Source organism: Hylobates moloch, unplaced genomic scaffold (assembly GCF_009828535.3).
Source record: "Hylobates moloch isolate HMO894 unplaced genomic scaffold, HMol_V3 SCAFFOLD_10, whole genome shotgun sequence".
In the NCBI taxonomy this organism is placed as follows: domain Eukaryota; kingdom Metazoa; phylum Chordata; class Mammalia; order Primates; family Hylobatidae; genus Hylobates; species Hylobates moloch.
Window position 1 is genome coordinate 30,496,546 of NW_026652285.1, and position 17,154 is coordinate 30,513,699.

The 17,154-nt window shown below is 47.0% G+C and overlaps 1 protein-coding gene across 1 annotated transcript in view; it reads left to right on the forward strand.

Annotated features, from left to right (window-relative positions):
- Positions 1-9,935: 9,935 nt before the first annotated feature.
- Positions 9,936-17,154, forward strand: part of ITGB3 (integrin subunit beta 3) — a 54,960-nt gene continuing 47,741 nt past the window's right edge. Inside the window, exon 1 of the mRNA XM_032163990.2 lies at positions 9,936-10,014. Within this exon, the coding sequence (XP_032019881.1) occupies positions 9,936-10,014 (79 nt within the window). The remainder of the gene's footprint in view (positions 10,015-17,154) is intronic.

The following is a 17,154-nucleotide window of genomic DNA, read 5'->3' on the forward strand; positions in this document are numbered from 1 at the left end:
TACTGCTGGCTGGGTCTCTAAGCAGGTGCCGCTCCCACTTTCCACCCCTGGTCCCCGAAGCTCGGCCCCAGCTCTGCACCACAGGCCCCTCTCTGCCCACCTCTCTGTGCCCAACTGCATTGTTCCCCTGCAGGCTGGTGACTGGGCCTGGCCCCATTGCAGTGGCCCCCAGGGCGGCAGGCTCTGGGGCAGCTCCCTGGGCTGGACTCTGAGGACTGTCCGCCTCCTCCCCACGCCCTCCCTGCAGCCGCGGTGGACGACAGCGGCGACATGGGGCCAGGGTCAAAAGTGATGGAGGCTCCAGGCCTGGGGGCGGGTCCCACCCAGCCGTGCGATGGTGGGGGCGGTGCAGTCGGCTGCCTCGGGATGCAGGGCACGTGAGAGGTGGAGCGCAGGGGTCCCACCGCCGCCACTGATGCTCCCACACCTGCTCCTGCCGCCACTGCTGGCTCCTCCCTGCTGCAGCTGGTGTGATGGTCGCTGCCGCTTTGGATGGCCCGCTGCTGCCATCAGTAAGAATAGTCTTGCTACAAAATCACTCTCGTATTTTTATGTTTTTTAAAATATTTTTAATTTTAGAGATGAGGATTCGAACTTCTGGGTTCATGCCATCCTCCCATCTTAGCCACCTGAGTAGCACATGCCACTGTGCCTGGCTAGCTCATATTTTTAAGGTACTTTTTTCCCCCGTCTGTCTCGATGAAAAAATACAACTTAAAAAGTTGGCACAGATAAACAGAGCTGGGGCTTATATCTTATAACCTATGTAATTAATATCATAGCCAAATCTTCACGCGCTTCCCTCCCATCCTCTGCCATATTACAATTAGATTTTGAGGGACTTTGAGAGTTCTATCCCCCTACCTTGAAGGGCATCCATGGTCACCTGCCACAGTGTCCCAAATATCCATTATTAATTACTTTTTGGGGGTGTAGGCATTGAAGGCTTCTGGACATGGCTTGATTATTGAGTGTTTGGTTTCTGAAGCCAGAATGGCAGAGTTTAGAACTGGAGACTCCTCTTCCTTTCTGCACCTTGGCATCCTTCTCTGTAAAATGGGGATAAAAACAACACCCACCTCATTAAGGGATGTTGTGAGGATGTTACAAGGTAATATGTATGAGGTACTTATTAGAATAACACCTGGCCCACAATGAGCCCTCAATAAATGTCAGAGGTAAAGTTATCAACATTCTTGTCCTTATAAGCTTAAATCTTATTCAGTGCATTGCCTAGTAGAATTCTGAGGCACAACGAGTCCATTTTATGACCCGAGCAAAGAAAAGCATTAGGAAACAGGGCATTCATTAACTAGAATGGCCTTAGGCTGAAAGTTTTACCATGTACAGAATCCTCTGAGCATTTAAGGGATGGGCGTGCAGGCAAAGAGTTCCTAGGGAAGGACCAAAGAATCAGGGTGAGGCAGACAGAGGATGGCGGTTGAGACTAACTGCCCAGGGATGGGGAACACAGCCCTTGGGGTAGGCACAGGTATCTGAGTCCCTGAAGGGAGGATAATGGAGCCAGAGGGGTGGAGAGGAGAGGGAGGACGCAGGACCAGAGAGGCAGAGGGGCGCTCCTGCCAGGGGTCCTGTGCAGTGAAGGAGGTGTGGCCTCATGGCTGCTTCCTCGGGCTTCATGGCTTCCAGGCAGGTCTTACTGGGTTGGAAACAGATAGTGCCATGGGGGAAGTGAGACATGCTGCTATTCATACTTCCAGCTCACAGTCATCTCTCTGTTTGTCATCCTGTCAAGGAAAAGCTGTATCCCGAGGGCCCTCTGTTTAGCTCAGAACTTGGCCCAATGCCCAGGTTTTTCCGGTGCCACTATCGTATCTCAGGATTCAGCCAGACGTGGTTGGTAACTTCTTGTAATAGTCAAGACAGGAAGTGGTCAGGACCTGGAAATAGAGCAGCCCTTGGGGGTGGGTAGGACTGACCCAGCTCTGGGTGCCTCCTCAGGCTGGTGGCACAGAATTCCTGGACTTGGCCTGGGCTGCAGCGACGCTAGAGATAATGTCTTCATGGATTTCCCAATTTTATCTCAGACAATGGGAAATCCAGTAGTGTTTTATGACAAACAGGAATTTCTCCCATTATCATAGCAACGCTGACTTGAAACATTTGGGAGTGCCTGATATTCTATACCCACACTTACAGTAAGGGAGACAGTAGGTTGTAGGGTAAGCACTGAAGTCAGGCTGAACTTTTCTGAACCCCATCTTTGCCACTAACCCCCTGGTGCTCTTGAGCGAATTACCTCATCTCTCTGTGCCTCCATTTTTTCACTTGTAAAATCAGGATTTTCCCGCAGACTAAAAAAAAAGTATGAAAGAATGCTTAGCATAGTATCTTGAACACAATAACCTCAAAATAAATGGCATCTAGTAAAATCATCATTGTCATCATCACTGTGCCTTCATCCACCAAGCTTCAGTTTGCACCTCTGTAAAATGAGGATTGAGGGAAATAATCAATATTTGTATAGAAGGTGGTATATGGTAGGTGCTGTCAAATTCTAGTTTCTTCTCGTGGAGGAGAGCCAAACACTGGGGAAGAGGAACTGGGTGAGCAGCTCATGTGCTGAAGGGAAGTGGGGTTGGGGGAAGGGAGGTCAGTCCCTGGCTGGAGTAGACCTGTGGAGTTAACCCCCTCTGTTGAGTAGAAATGTCAGGGACTGGACAATGGACTGGCACTGAATTCGGGCAGATTTGGGAGAACTCACTAGGTCCTACTACTCCAGAGAAGCTGGTGAGTGGCAGGCTGGAGTAGTGACAGGACATACCTGATAGTGTGGGTACTGGCTATAGCAAGGGCCTTCCTCAGTCCTCAGTGGCCCAAACTAGCTTCATGGTGTTCTAGATCCTAGGATTCCTCTGGAGCAATTGTTCTTTTTTTTTTCTTCTTATAGATATGTTTTTAAAAATTTCAATAGCTTTTAGAGTACAAGCGGTTTTTAGTTATATGGATGAATTGTATAATGGTGAAGTCTGATATTTTGCTGCACCCATCACCTGAGTAGTATATATTGTACCCAATATGTGTTTTTTTTAATCCCTTACCGCCCCTCAACCTTCCCCCTTCTGAGTCTCCAAAGTCCATTATACCACTCTGTATGCCTTTGCATACCCATAGTTTAGCTCCCACTTATAAGTGAGAACATACAGTATTTGGTTTTCCACTCCTGAGTTACTTCACTTAGAATGATGGCCTCCAGCTCCATCCAAGTTACTGCAAAAGACATTATGTCCTTCCTTTTTATGGCTGAGTAGTATCCCATGGTGTCTATATACCACATTTTCTTTTTTATTTTTGAGACCGAGTCTCACTCTGTCGTCCAGGCTGGAGTGCGATGGTGCAATCTCGGCTCACTGCAACCTCTGCCTCCCAGGTTCAAGCGGTTCTCCTGCCTCAGCCTCCCGAGTAGTTGTGGTTACAGGTGTGCACCTCCATCCCCAGCTAACTTTTGTATTTTTAGTAGAGACGGGGTTTCACCACGTTGGCCCGGCTGGTCTCGAACCCCTGATCTCAGGTGATCCACCCGCCTCGGCCTCCCAAAGTGCTGGGATTATAGGCGTGAGCCACCATGCCCAGCTACCACATTTTCTTTATCCACTCATCAGTTAATAGGTACTTAGGTTGGTTCCATATCTTTGCAGTTGTGAATTGTGCTGTGATAAACCTACACATGCAGGTGTCTTTTTGAGGCAATGACTTCTTTTCCTTTGGGTAGATACCCAGTAGTGAGATTGCTGGATGGAGTGGTAGATCTACTTTTAGTTCTTTAAGAAGGTGGAACAATTGTTGTTAACCCTAGACATCACAGACCCATTTGAGAAGCTAGTGAAAACTGAGGACCATTTCTATAGAAAAATGTGTATCACACAAATGTTTGCATATTAGAGGTGCCTGACAGATCCCCAGGAACTCATCAAGGGACTTCAGGTGAAGAAACCTGGTGGACTTGTCCCACCACCACTAATTAAGCCCAAGGACTAGACACTAGATCCACCCATGGGTTGGCACAGGGCACAGGACCTGATCCAGGAGCTGTCAGAGGATGCTCAGTTTGACTGGTAAAGACGCTACCCAGACAGTATGCAACATCCTCCTGCCTCCATTCAGCCAACATTGGCCAGGGGGCTAGCGATGGGCAGCAACAATGAAAATCAGTGGGTATCCTGACTCATAGGCAGAATGTGGGGGTAGATTAAACCAGCATAGATGAGTTAATGCTAAGAGGAAAAAATAGCTCTTATTTATTTATTTATTTATTTATTTACTTACTTACTTACTTTTAGAGATGGGGTTTCACCATTTTGTCCAGGCTGGTTTTAAACTCTTAGTCTCAAGGGATCCTCTCCTTGGCCTCCCACAATGCTCACACCTAAAATCTCCCACACAGGGATTATAGGTGTGAGTCACCATGCCCACCACTTATTGAATACTTATTACATGCTAATTTCTGTGCTAAGTGGCTTACATTAATTTTTTTCATTTAACCTCATTTAAAACATTTATTTATGTTTTATATTTTTAAGAGATGGTCTTGCTCTGTTGCCCAGGTTGGAGTGCAGTGGCATGATCATAGCTCACTGCAGCCTTGAACTTCTGGGCTCAAGCAGTCCTCCCACCTCAGCCTCCCAAGTAGCTAGGACTACAGGTGTGTGCCAGTGCACCCAGCTAATTTTTAAACATTTCTGTAGAGATGAAGTCTTGCTTTGATTCTCAGGCTGGTCTTGAACTCCTGGGCTCAAGTGATCCTCCTGCCTCAGCCTCCCCAAGCACTGGGATTACAGGTGTGAGCCACCATGTCCCTTCTAACTGTATTTCACAGATGAGGAAATGGAGGCTTAGGGCAGTCAAGTAACTCGCCAGGGTCCCTCAGCTAGGAAATGGAGGCTCTAGGATTCAAACCTGTCTTTTAAGAATACAAATAAGGAGGCCGGGCTCAAGCCTGTAATCCCAGCACTTTGGGAGGCAAAGGCAGGTGGATCACTTGAGGTCAGGAGTTCGAGACCAGCCTGGCAAACATGGTGAAACCCTGTCTCTACTAAAAATACAAAAAAATTAGCTGGGTGTGGTGGTGGGTGCCTGTAATCTCAGCTACTCAGGAGGCTGAGGCAGGAGAATTGCTTGAACCCAGGAGGCAGAGGTTGCAGTGAGCAGAGATTGCACCACTGTACTCCAGCTTGGGTGACAGAGCAAGACTCCATCTCAAAAAAAAAAAAAAGATAAAGAACTTAAAAGTAACTAGAGAAGGCTAGGCATAGTGTCTCATGCCTGTAATCCCAGGACTTTGGGAGGCCAAGACAGGAGGATCACTTGAGGCCAGGAGTTTGAGACAACCCTGGGCAACATAGGAAGACTCTGTCTCTACAAAGAATTTAAAAATTATCTGGATGTGGTGGTGTGTGCCTATAGTCCTAGATACTCAGGAGGCTGGAGTGGGAGGATTGCTTGAGCCCAGGAGTTCAAGGCTACAATCAGCTATGATCATGTCACTGCACTCTAGCCTGGGCAACAGAGCAAGATCCTGTGTCAAAAATGAAATGAAATGAAATAAAATAAAATAAAATAAAATAAGATAAATTGGGGTCATATCACCTAGAGAGCATAAATCTTAGAAAGGATTTGGAAACTGTCTCCAAATAGATGGATGATATCTAGATGATGTTGAATAGAGTAGCTAGGGAAAAACCTGGGACAATTTGAGCAGCATAATAATGATAGTACTGGATTATCTGTCCTGCAATAAAATAAATATCTGTGAGTTTATACTGACATAAACAAATTTTAAAGTGGAAGAGAAGGGACAGCTCTTCTTTACTGTTGAATGTTAATTAATAACTGTATAAGAAAAAAGAAAATAGAAAATCACTATGAATCAAATGCCACAGTAATAATTATTGCAGTTCAGAATCATCAATGGATGGTAAAATTAGTGGGTGAAATTATGAAACCATTATGATATTTGCATAAAATTAAAGTATCCTCCCATTAAATATGTATAGATTACAAAGAGAAAAATGGTAGCTTTTTTTTTTGTATTTTTTTACTTTTTATTATCCATCTGCTAAGGCCCTGTCATTCACAGAAATGGTAGCTTTATAGTGAATAAACCTGGCAGACACCACCTTAACAATGTGATCAAAGTAATAAGCCATATCAACATCACATACTCCTTGATATGATGTACTGAGAAGGCACAGCATCATTTTTGTGGCATTATTGTCCAAAATGAGAAAACAACAGACAAGCCCCAAATAAACATAACACTACAAAAAACTGGCCTAGACTTTTCTTTTCTTTTTTTTTCTTTTTGAGATGGAGTCTTCCTCTGTCACCCAGGCTGGAGTGCAGTAGTGCAATCTTGGCTCACAGCAACATCTGCCTCCCAGGTTCAAGTGATTCTCCTGCCTCAGCCTCCTGAGTAGCTGGGACTACAGGCACGTACCACCATGCCCAGCTAATGTGTGTGTGTGTGTGTGTGTGTGTATGATGGAGTCTTGCTCTGTCACCGAGGCTGGAGTGCAGTGGTGTGATCTTGGCTCACTGCAACTCCACCTCCCAGGTTCAAGCGATTCTCCTGTCTCAGCCTCCCAAGCAGCTGGGATTACAAGTGCCTGCCATGATGCCTGGCTAATTTTTTGTATTTTTGATAGAGACAGGGTTTCACCATGTTGGCCAGGCTGACCTCAAACTCCTGACCTCAGGTGATCTGCGCATCTTAGCCTCCCAAAGTGCTGGGATTACAGGTGTGAGCCACCACGCCTGGCCCTTTTTTTGTATTTTTAGTAGGGATAGCATTTTGCCATCTTGGCCAGGCTAGTCTTGAACTCCTGACCTCAAGTGATCCACCTGCCTTGGCCTCCCAAAGTGCTGGGATTATGGGCATTAGCTACCGCACCCAGCTGGCCTAGACTTTTCAAAAGTGTCAAAGTGATGAATGAGAAAGACTGAGAAAATGTCACAGATTGAGGCCAACTAAGGAGACATGATGACTAAATACAATGAATTAGATCCTGGACTAGAAAAAGAACATTAGTGGGAAAAAAATGGTAAAATTCAAATTCTGTAGCTAGACTGATAGTATTATATCAATGTTAATTTCCTGTGTTTGATAATTATGATGTAGAAATATAAGATGTGAACATTGGGGAAGCTGGGTGAAGGACATAAGAAAACTCTCTTTAGTATTTTGTAACTCTTCTGTAAGTATTAATGATTTAAAAATAAAAAGTTACAGAAAAAAATCCAGGAGGAGAAGAAAGAGCAACAAGAATATAAAGGATGGCAGACTTTTCACCAGAGATGATGGAGACAGCAAACAGCAGACCATCTTTAATGTACTTAAAGAGACAAGTCTCAATCAATTTAGAAGTTTATTTGGCCAAGGTTAAGCACATGCCCATAACACAGCCTCAAGAAGTCCTGAAGACACTTGCCCAAGGTGGTCGGGCTACAGCTTGGTTTTATCCATTTTAGGGAGACAAAAGACATCAATCAATACATGTACACTGAACATTGGTTCAGTCCAGAAATGCGGGACATCTGACACAGGGACTTCCAGGTCAGAGACGGATTAAGAGATTTTTTGATTGGCAATTGGTTGTAAGAGTTATTATCTAAAGACCTAGAATCAACAGAAAGGAATGTCTGAGTTAGGATAAAAGGTTGTGGAGACCAAAGTTTTATCATGCAGATGAAGCCAAAGGCTTCAGACAGAATAGAGTGTTAATGTTTCTTATCAGACTTAGAGAGTCTATTCTATCAGCCTTAAGGTCTTTGTGTTGATGCTAATGCTGGTCAGCTGTGAGGCATATTCAACCACCCCCACCCCCACCTTCCCCAAACCTGCTTCACATCATGGTCTGAACTAGTTTTTCAGATTAACTTTGGAATGCCCTTGGCTGAGAGGAAGGGTTAGTTCAGACAGTTTTGGGGGGGCTTAGAATTTTATTTGTAGTTTACAGGTTCTTACAATTTACATAGAATTGTTCAATATTAATTCAACATCGGCTACTGTATGATAAGTTAAGGAGGAATATTGTAATACCTAGAGCAAACACACACACACACACACACACACACACACACACACACACACACACAAACGAGGTGTAGCTAGGAAGCCCGTAGAGAAAAAATAATTATCCCAAAAGAAAGCAGAAAAACAGAAACAGAGAAACCAGCCAAAAAGAACGAATAACAAGATAGTAAATGTAAACACAACCATCAATTACTATACTAAATGTGAATGGACTAGCTCCTTTGCCTTCCCTGGGGCTGGGAGTGCAGGATGGAGTCACTTGCACAATTATGTCATGTTTGCTAGGGCTTGGGCTAGGGTTGTGGACTTAGCATATTTGCTGAGGCCAGTGCCCACCCCAGTGGTTGCAGCCAGCAGGGATAGGCTGAGGAGACACCTAAGTGGCTGGAGATTGGTTTTATATATATGGGAATGCAGCAGATAAGTAAATATTTAGGCAGAGATATAACCAGGCCATGTGACCTGAACTTTGCTCCAGCGCGTTGACTCTGCTGTTAAAATGCTTCTGGCCTAGAGGCCCTCTGCAGGCAGGGGAGGTAGATGGAGCTTCAGCCTGAAAGCCCAGGTCAGAGGGCCCAACTACCCTTTGCAGAGCTGGCTCTTCCCCTTGCAAATTGCTAGTGACGCTTCTGCTGATGTGTGTTACTATTAAGGTCCTAGTGTTTGGGAGGGTGAGGCAGGAGGTGGAGGATTGTCAGAAAAAAATCACATGGAAAAGATGGCATCTGAGATGTTTTGAAAGATAAGTGGAATTTTCCAAGTGGAAAAAGGAAGGAAAATCAGTCAGATAGGAAGGCATGGAGCATTTGTGAATGACAAGTATCTTCTTGGACTAGGGCAGGAGATGGGCTGGAGAGATGGGTCAGGGCCAGTTGTCTGGCATCTTGTGTGTCTTAGAAGAGGGTGGGCACGCTGCATAGGGAAGCCCAGGGCCACTGTGAAAGCCCTAAAGGGGAACTGATGCCTCAGGCCTTGTTTTTATCACCATCAGGACTACCCATTGAGGCCGGCTGCACTACCCCAGCTACTTTCTGGTGGCCTCTTGCTCATAGCCATAGTATTTTGCCTCTCTGAGCTTCCAGAGGTTTTAAGTCTGGGGAAGATCCAGGGCCTCAAAGAAAGATTGGAGTGGGAGTTAAGGGGCCACAGGTTGGGGGAGTCAGGCAGGAGGCCTTTGAGGAAAATAGATAAAGTCGCAAAGCCTGTGAGTGTGAATTTGGAGGCAATATGCTGACTGTGTTCTGAGACGTTTTCAGACACTGGCTAGGTGCAAGCCAGTGTTTGTAGGGCGAGGCTCTTCATGGACCTTTCACTGCTTACACAAGCTTGGGATGTGGTCTCGCCCTCAACCGGTAGGTAGCCTACCGGAAAACCAAACTAAGGCAAGAAAAAAACTAGTGAATAATAAAGGACTGAACTGGTTCAGAGAAGGCATTCAACAGATGTTTGCCAATCAAATGAATTAAAGTGTGAATGAATGAAACTCGAGGCAGTGGGTGAATGTGTTCCAAGAATCCAGCGAAATAGGGTCTCCCAGGAGGCGGGACTGGAAGGGTCTAGAGAGGGGCCATAGGCTCCTGGCCTTTCTGAGCACACCAAGTGCCCAGTCGCGGACCCCCGGGACCAGGATGCGCTGACGACCCGGCTGGCAGGTGGGTCCTCGTGGGCGAGACGAGGGAGGCGGCGGGAGAGGAGTAGCAGTTTCCCACCGCTCCCTCTCAGGCGCAGGGTCTAGAGAAGCCCGAGGGGAGGAAGCGCGAGTCTGCGGCCCGCCCCGTTGCGTCCCACCCACCGCGTCCCCTCCCCTCCCGCTGCGGGAAAAGCGGCCGCGGACGGCGGCGCTCACTGTGGGGCGGGTGGAGCGCCGCGGGAGGCGGACGAGATGCGAGCGCGGCCGCGGCCCCGGCCGCTCTGGGCGACTGTGCTGGCGCTGGGGGCGCTGGCGGGCGTTGGCGTAGGAGGTAAGTGAGGCTCGGCAGCGTCGCAGCTGCCCCAAGTCTGCGCCGCCGTCAAGTTGCGGACTTGGAGCCGGGAAACCCGGAGGGCTGGTCCCGCGCGTCTGCGCTGGGAATGCGCGGGTCCTGGCTGGCGCGGTCGGAGTCGGGAGCTGGGGACCTTCCTGGCCCGGCGGTGGCGGGGCTGAGAGGCGCCTGGTGCCTGGGAGCGGGTCCTCCGGGACGCCGAAGCCATCAGCCAGGCTAAGCGCCTTCCCAGCCGCCGCGGCGCGCACGGTGCGGTGGGCGCATCTCTGAGCCCCGCGATCAGCCCGGGCTGCGCGCGTCGCGGGTGGTCTTGGTCGGGCCAAGGACGACTGGCCCAGGAGCCAAGGCGAGGTGGGACTTCCGGGGGTTATTCCCGCGCCTTGGCAGAGGGATGCCGCTGTAGCTTCCTGGGTGAGAGCGTGCGCGCGCGCGGGTTTGCCAGTTTCCTCACATTTCCAATTTCTCCTGTTACGCTTTCTCCAGAAGGTTTTTTCTTTTCCTTTTTTTTTCTTTCTTTTTTTTTTCCTTCAACTTGGCTTCCTGCGGGATTGTTTTGGAGCAGGATGAGGGCTTTGCCTCCTCCAGTGTCCCAGGTGGCAGCGGTGCCTCTGCTCCCAGGGCAGACCCTGCACCCGAAAAATCTCTAGTGTATTCGGGGAGCCATGAAAAGGCTCCCTTGGGCCGGTGGGATCCTTGGCTTTGTCTCTGGCTGCTGCGCACACCGTCAGCCGTCAGGGCAATTGGCATTCGGCCTCTTTGGTGCTGGGGACACAGGTGGAGGGATGGAGCAGGCACAGCCCGGGGTTGCTGCCCGTGGTCCTCTCTGAGTCCTTGGTGATTTTGCCTGGGGTGGAGAGAAACCCTGGCTCCTGGTCTGCTGGAGCCGCCTCTGCCTCAGAGGATGACACAAGAGTGCATGTGAGTATTTTTAATAAAAACTGTAGTACTCGTAAAACAATCTACACCCTGCAGAAGGGATTTGTTATTTATTTATTTATTTATTTATTTATTTATTTATTTATTTATTTATTTATTTATTTATTTTGAGACGGAGTCTCGCTCCGTCGCCCAGGCTGGAGTGCAGTGGTGGGTTCTCGGCTCACTGCAACTTCTGCCTCCTGGGTTTAAGCGATTCTTCTGGCTCAGTCTCCCGAGTAGCTGGGATTACAGGCGCCTGCCACCACGGCCGACTAATTTTTGTATTTTTAATAGAGACGGGGTTTCACCATGTTGGCCAGGCTGGTCTGGAGCTGCTGGCCTCAAGTAATCCGCCCACCTCACCCTCTCAAAGTGCTGGGAATACAGGCGTGAGCCACCGCACCTGGCCAGGATTTATTTTAAAAAGGGAAGATTTGTTGATAAGTTCACTTCAAAGATAAACTATTCGAAAATACTTCAGTGATTCCCTTCAAGACTCTTCTGTGTATGTATAGACGTATAACTCATCCTGGACAGGGCAAGGATATCTTGGTTTTTTTTGTTTTTTTTTTTTTGAGATGGACTCTCGCTGTCGCCAAGCTGGAGTGCAGTGGCGCGATCTCGGCTCACTGCAACCTCTGCCTCCCGGGTTCACGCGATTCTCCTGCCTCAGCCTCCCGAGTAGCTGGGATTACAGGCACCCACCACACCCAGCTAATTTTTGTATTTTTAGTAGAGACGGGATTTCCCCATGTTGGCAGGATCTTCTCGATCTCTTGACCCCGTGATCCGCCTGCCTTGGCCTCCCAAGGTGCTGGGATTACAGGCGTGAGCCACCGCACCCGGCCAAGGGTATCTTGAAGGAGGGATTGCAGTTGATATATAGGGGAATATTGCAGTGGTTATTGCTGCATTTCCTATGTGACAGGGACTAAAACAGATCAGCTGATAGTATTAGCTTGCAGTGAGCAGTCTGATGACTATGACACAGAAATAGGAATCTCCAGCATTCTGCCCTGGGACATGTGGAGCCTTGGGTCAGATGCTGCTGGCTATTGATGCAGGGAATGGAGAAATCCACCAGGGCAACTCAGTCAAAAAAAAAAAAAAAGGTATCCTTGCCTTGTCCAGGATGAGATGCTTGCTTCCATGCACTTACAACAATTTTTGCTGTCATTAAAAATTTTTCACATTCACAGTCTTCTAAATTCACTTTGGAGTGTATTGGATTCCACTGCATTGACATACCTAAGTTTGCATTAAAAGATCCTTTAAGATATCTGGTCAGGCACGGTGGCTCATGCCTGTAATCCCACCACTTTGGGAAGTGGAAGTAGAAGGATTGCTTGAGCCCAGGAGTTCGAGACCAGCTTGGGCAACATAGTGAGACCTAATCTCTACTAAAATTAAAAAAAAAATCCTTAGGAGATCTGTTCACAGATTAATCTTGTGATTGGGGCGATTCCAGAAGTGGTGATGGGTTGTGCTGAGCTAGCCCCACACTCTGTCTGAGAAGCAGTGTACAGTTCTGATTAAGGGCAGGGGCTCTAAAGTCAGACTTCCAGAGTAATACCTCACCCCCAACCCCGCAAAGCAGTTTCTACTATATTTATATCTGCCATCCCAGTGTTGGTGGCAGGGTCCTCAGATCCCTGGGGAAGCAGATGGTGGGATAAGAGTAGGAGAGTTGTGTTGGGACTCCAAGTGTTGAAGGGGCACAGAAAGAGCTGAGTGGCACAGAGAGGTTGTCCCAGAGTAGCAGAGTCTGCTTTGGGGAGAAGAGAGGTTGATTGAGGATAGCATCAAGTTTTTTATTTTATGTACAAAGATGATCTTTTTAGCTTCACCCACGAAGTATGGGTTTTTTGTCTTCCTCGTGTTTAGGTTTTTATTCTGACCTAATTAGGTCTAAGCTGAGGTGCTTATTTCTCTTCTGGAGTTTATATCCTAGAAACTCTCCAATCGAAGCCCTCTGCAGGAATCCTCAGGTCCTGGAGAAACACAGCAGGAAGGCTTGTTGGCTTTGGAAAGGGAGAGCTATGGTTTAAAGCCAGTAAGATGTGGGTTTGATTCTTGACTTTGTCTCCTGTAGGCTGTGTGGCCTTAAATAAGTTACCTAATCTCTTGAGTCCTCAGTTTCCTCATTTGTAAGGCAGAGGAAACAATGCCTATGATTATGCTGATTAAATGAAACAGAGGCACAAGATAAGTGTCTAATAAATGACAACTACTATTGTCATTATTCTTCCTATCCATGCTATCTACCATGTATCGGAGGCAAAAGCTGTTACTGCTTCATGCATATGCGCTATGCAGGCTTCCAGAATGAAACTGACGGGGTCCCTTTCCCCACACATATGTGAGAGAGGGGTCCCTCTTATTTCAACTTGTTCCTCCTTGCTGGCTTGGCATATCTCAGCTACTCTAACCTGGCAAGAACCCACAGAAGAAGCCAAGAAGGAAAAAGGCTTATACATTTGCTTTACCCATGAGAAAACTTCAAGCCCTGTATCTGAAAAAAGAGGAAGATAAAAGGATCTATAAGATTTCAAGTTCCATGAGGAGAGGGTCATGTCTATTTTGTTCAATACTCTATGCCCACTGCCTGGCACATAGGCAGCAAAATAAATATCTATGGAATGCTATGAAAAGGCATCTATAGATGATGTGCCTCCCTTTAAGAAACCCAATATTTGGATATTTGCACTCATTCATGTAAGAGCCTCAAGTGCTCTGTTTGGATAATCTGGAGGGTATTAAAACATAGCCAAGATCATGAATTCTTTGGGCATTTGGGCCGCCGCACTGTTGCACCATTTAGACCTGTGATCTGAGAGTATGAAAAACTCAATGGATCCTCTGTAAAGTGTCTGCCTTTTTTTCCCTCCTGGGAGGAGCCATTAGAAGGGCAACATTCTCCTTTCTCCGCCTTGGACGTGTGGGTGTGAGGGCAAAGGTGAGGAGTGACAGAGGTCTCTTGGGAAGATCATAAGATGGGTCAAGCACACCACAGTGAGGAGGGGGAGTCTGGCTATGACTTTAGAATTTCCTGATCGAAATTTCTCCTCCAAAGCTCCCCACCTACGTGGGACCTCTGGTTATCATCCCCTCCCAGTCCCAAGAACCCTTCTTCCCTTGTTGGCAGCAATCTCCAGGAAGCATGCCCACAGGAACCACAACTCATGAATCAGCAGGCAGATAATTAACCGAGGGAGTGACTGAGCAGCTTCGGGGATGAACCGCTTCGTTTTACCCAGCCTTCTCTGCTGCCCACAGAGTGGGCCTGCTGCCCCACCCCATCGCCTCTGCTCCCTCTTCCTGAACCTTGGCGCTTCCTGAGTGGGACCTTCATTGTGCCTGATGGAACTCAGGCCACTGGTGGAAATGATGGTGGGAGCAGAGAAATGACTCTGTTTAGGGGAACTGCGTATTCCCCGTGTGGGAACTGCTGGCATTTATTGAAACGTGAGACTCTTCAGCAAAAAAGTGATAGCATCTGCCTTTCTGTCCATGCACACAGTCTCACCAGAAACACTCTTTTTTTTTTGGTTAGATAATTCAGGTATAATTTATGTACAGTAAAATTCACCCTTTTTAGTGCATACAGTTCTATGAATTTTGACAAATGCATACAGTCAAGTAACCATTGCCATTATCAAGATACACAATATTTCCATCATCCCCCCAAATTCCCCCAAGCTATTTTTTTCCTTCTTTTTCTTTATAGAGGCAGGGTCTCACCATATTGCCCAGGCTGGTCTCGAACTTCTGAGCTCAGGCAATCTGCCCACCTCGGCCTCCCAAAGTGTTGGGATTACAGGCGTGAGCTACTGTGCCAGGTACCCCCCAGCTCTTTTGTAATCGATACCATACCCTCAACCCTCCTCGGTTGCAACCGCTGATCTGTTTCCTGTCCCTGCAGTTCTATGTTTTACAAAATGTCATATAAATGAAATCATGCAGTGTATAGACTTTCAGTCTGGTTTCTTTCACTTAGCACAATACATTTGGGGTTAATCTATGATGCTGCATCTATCAGTAACTCTGAGATGTTGTCTGAGGCCACTCCATCATCCTCCATGTTGGAACAGTTACCCTGAAAGCAGTGGGACTGGATCCATTAAACCTTGGAGGTGCTGCCCAGCTTTCAGCTTCTAAATTTTCTAATTGGATGGATGTATTCGGCTATATATAAGCCATTAGATTTTCCATGTGCTAAGTAGTTAAAGACTTCAGGATATTAGAGAGGATTTTGTAGCAACCAACACTTATTATTCTTGCTCATAGGAGTAACAGATATTTTGTGGCCAAATATTGTATGTCATGATGCTTGGAGTCAGAAGTTGTTAAGTAAACCTGGGGCTATTCTACATTTTTACATTTTTGGTAGCATCTCTGGAAAAACAATCCACTCAACTTTTTTTTTCTTTTTCTTTTCTTTTTTTTTTTTTGAGACAGAGTCTCGCTCTGTCGCCCAGGCTGGAGTGCAGTGGCACAATCTTGGCTCGCTGCAAGCTCCTCCTCCCGGGTTCACGCCATTCTCCTGCCTCAGCCTCTCCGAGTAGCTGGGACTACAGGCGCCCGCCACCACACCCGGCTAATTTTTTGCATTTTTAGTAGAGACGGGGTTTCACCGTGGTCTCGATCTCCTGACCTCGTGATCGGCCCGCCTCGGCCTCCCAAAGTGCTGGGATTACAAGCGTGAGCCACCGCGCCTGGCCTTTTTTCTCTTTTTTGGGGGTAGTGGGTGGGTGGGTGGCTGGCTTTTTGGCCAAAACCAGAAAGCTTGCTAGACAGATTCTAACACTAGATCTAACTCCGGATGTCTTCTGTTTTTCTGTCATGTTCCCATGAAAAGACTATTTACTAACCCCCCTCTCTCGGTTTTATAGTTGAGTTAGTTCAGTTTCTTAGTTCAGTTAGTGAAGATATTTAAATATTCAAGGAGAGAAAGAAAGAGGAAAAATGAGGTGATGTTCATTTTAAAGAAGTCAAAATAACAAATATTGTTATTTCTCGGCTGGGCACCGTGGCTCATGCCTGTAATCCCAGCACTTTGGGAGGCCGAGGTGGGCGGATCACCTGAAGTCAGGAGTTTGAGAACAGCCTGACCAACAAGGAGAAACCCCGTCTCTACTAAAAATACAAAATTAGCTGGGCACGGTGGTGGGAGCCTGTAATCCCAGCTACTCGGGAGGCTGAGGCAGGAGAATCGCTTGAACCCAGGAGGCAGAGGTTGCAGTGAGCCGAGATCGAGCCATTGCACTCCAGCCTGAGCAACAAGAGCGAAACTCTGTCTCAAAAAACAGAACAAAACAAAACAAATATTGTTATTTCTCAAATAGGTTCATCCACATAGGATCATTGTCAGTCATTAAAATTGCTGGTTCCCTTCTAATTCTATTCCCCTATAATGTTCATATTAATCAGGTGGTGTGTTCTATTTAGACATTTCCCCTCGCATTTATGATTATTTGTGTGTGTGTGTGTGTGTGTGTGTGTGTGTGTGTGTATTCCTTTACTTAAACCCATGATATATAGTACTTCCTTTCATATAGAAAAAAGCTCAGTGTGGAAAGAACAATGTATCTGGAATTAAGAAACCTACATTCGATTCACAGTTCTGCAGGCTTTTTCATCAGCTTGCTGGGTGACTTTGAACAAGTCACCTTACCTTTAGGCCTCAGTCTCTTGGTGTCCCAGGGGCTGCAAAGTGGGACAGAGAAGATGAAGGGAGATACTTCAATTTGCTCCTGCCCCTCCCCACCACCTTCAACTGGAACTCCTTTAACTAATTAACAATTTGGATTTCATGTAAGGATTTCTTTGGGAAAAAAAGAAGATCCTGCGGTTAAAATCAAGCTTGAAAAACTGCACTAGAAGAGAGCTCTAGAAGTTTGGCAAAAGACACATTCAGTAGCCACTTAAAAAGTCCCTGTAGTCAACCCTACATCTCTTTGCTAATGGAATTTTTGGATAGAGAAACCTGGGTCTATGAGATCCACTGATGGCTCCAAACCCCAACTTTAGCCATCGCACGTGTTGAACTCCAGATTGAGCCTTTGCCGGAGCTGCCTGCAAGGAGCATGTTTGACCAATCCCCAGTGGAGAGGAGGGTGGTGTTTCCTTTCTGGGACTTCCGCAAGTTGAGAACAGACCATGCTTCCCTGGGCAGTTCTTGAAGGCTGTGAGAGTGGGCCT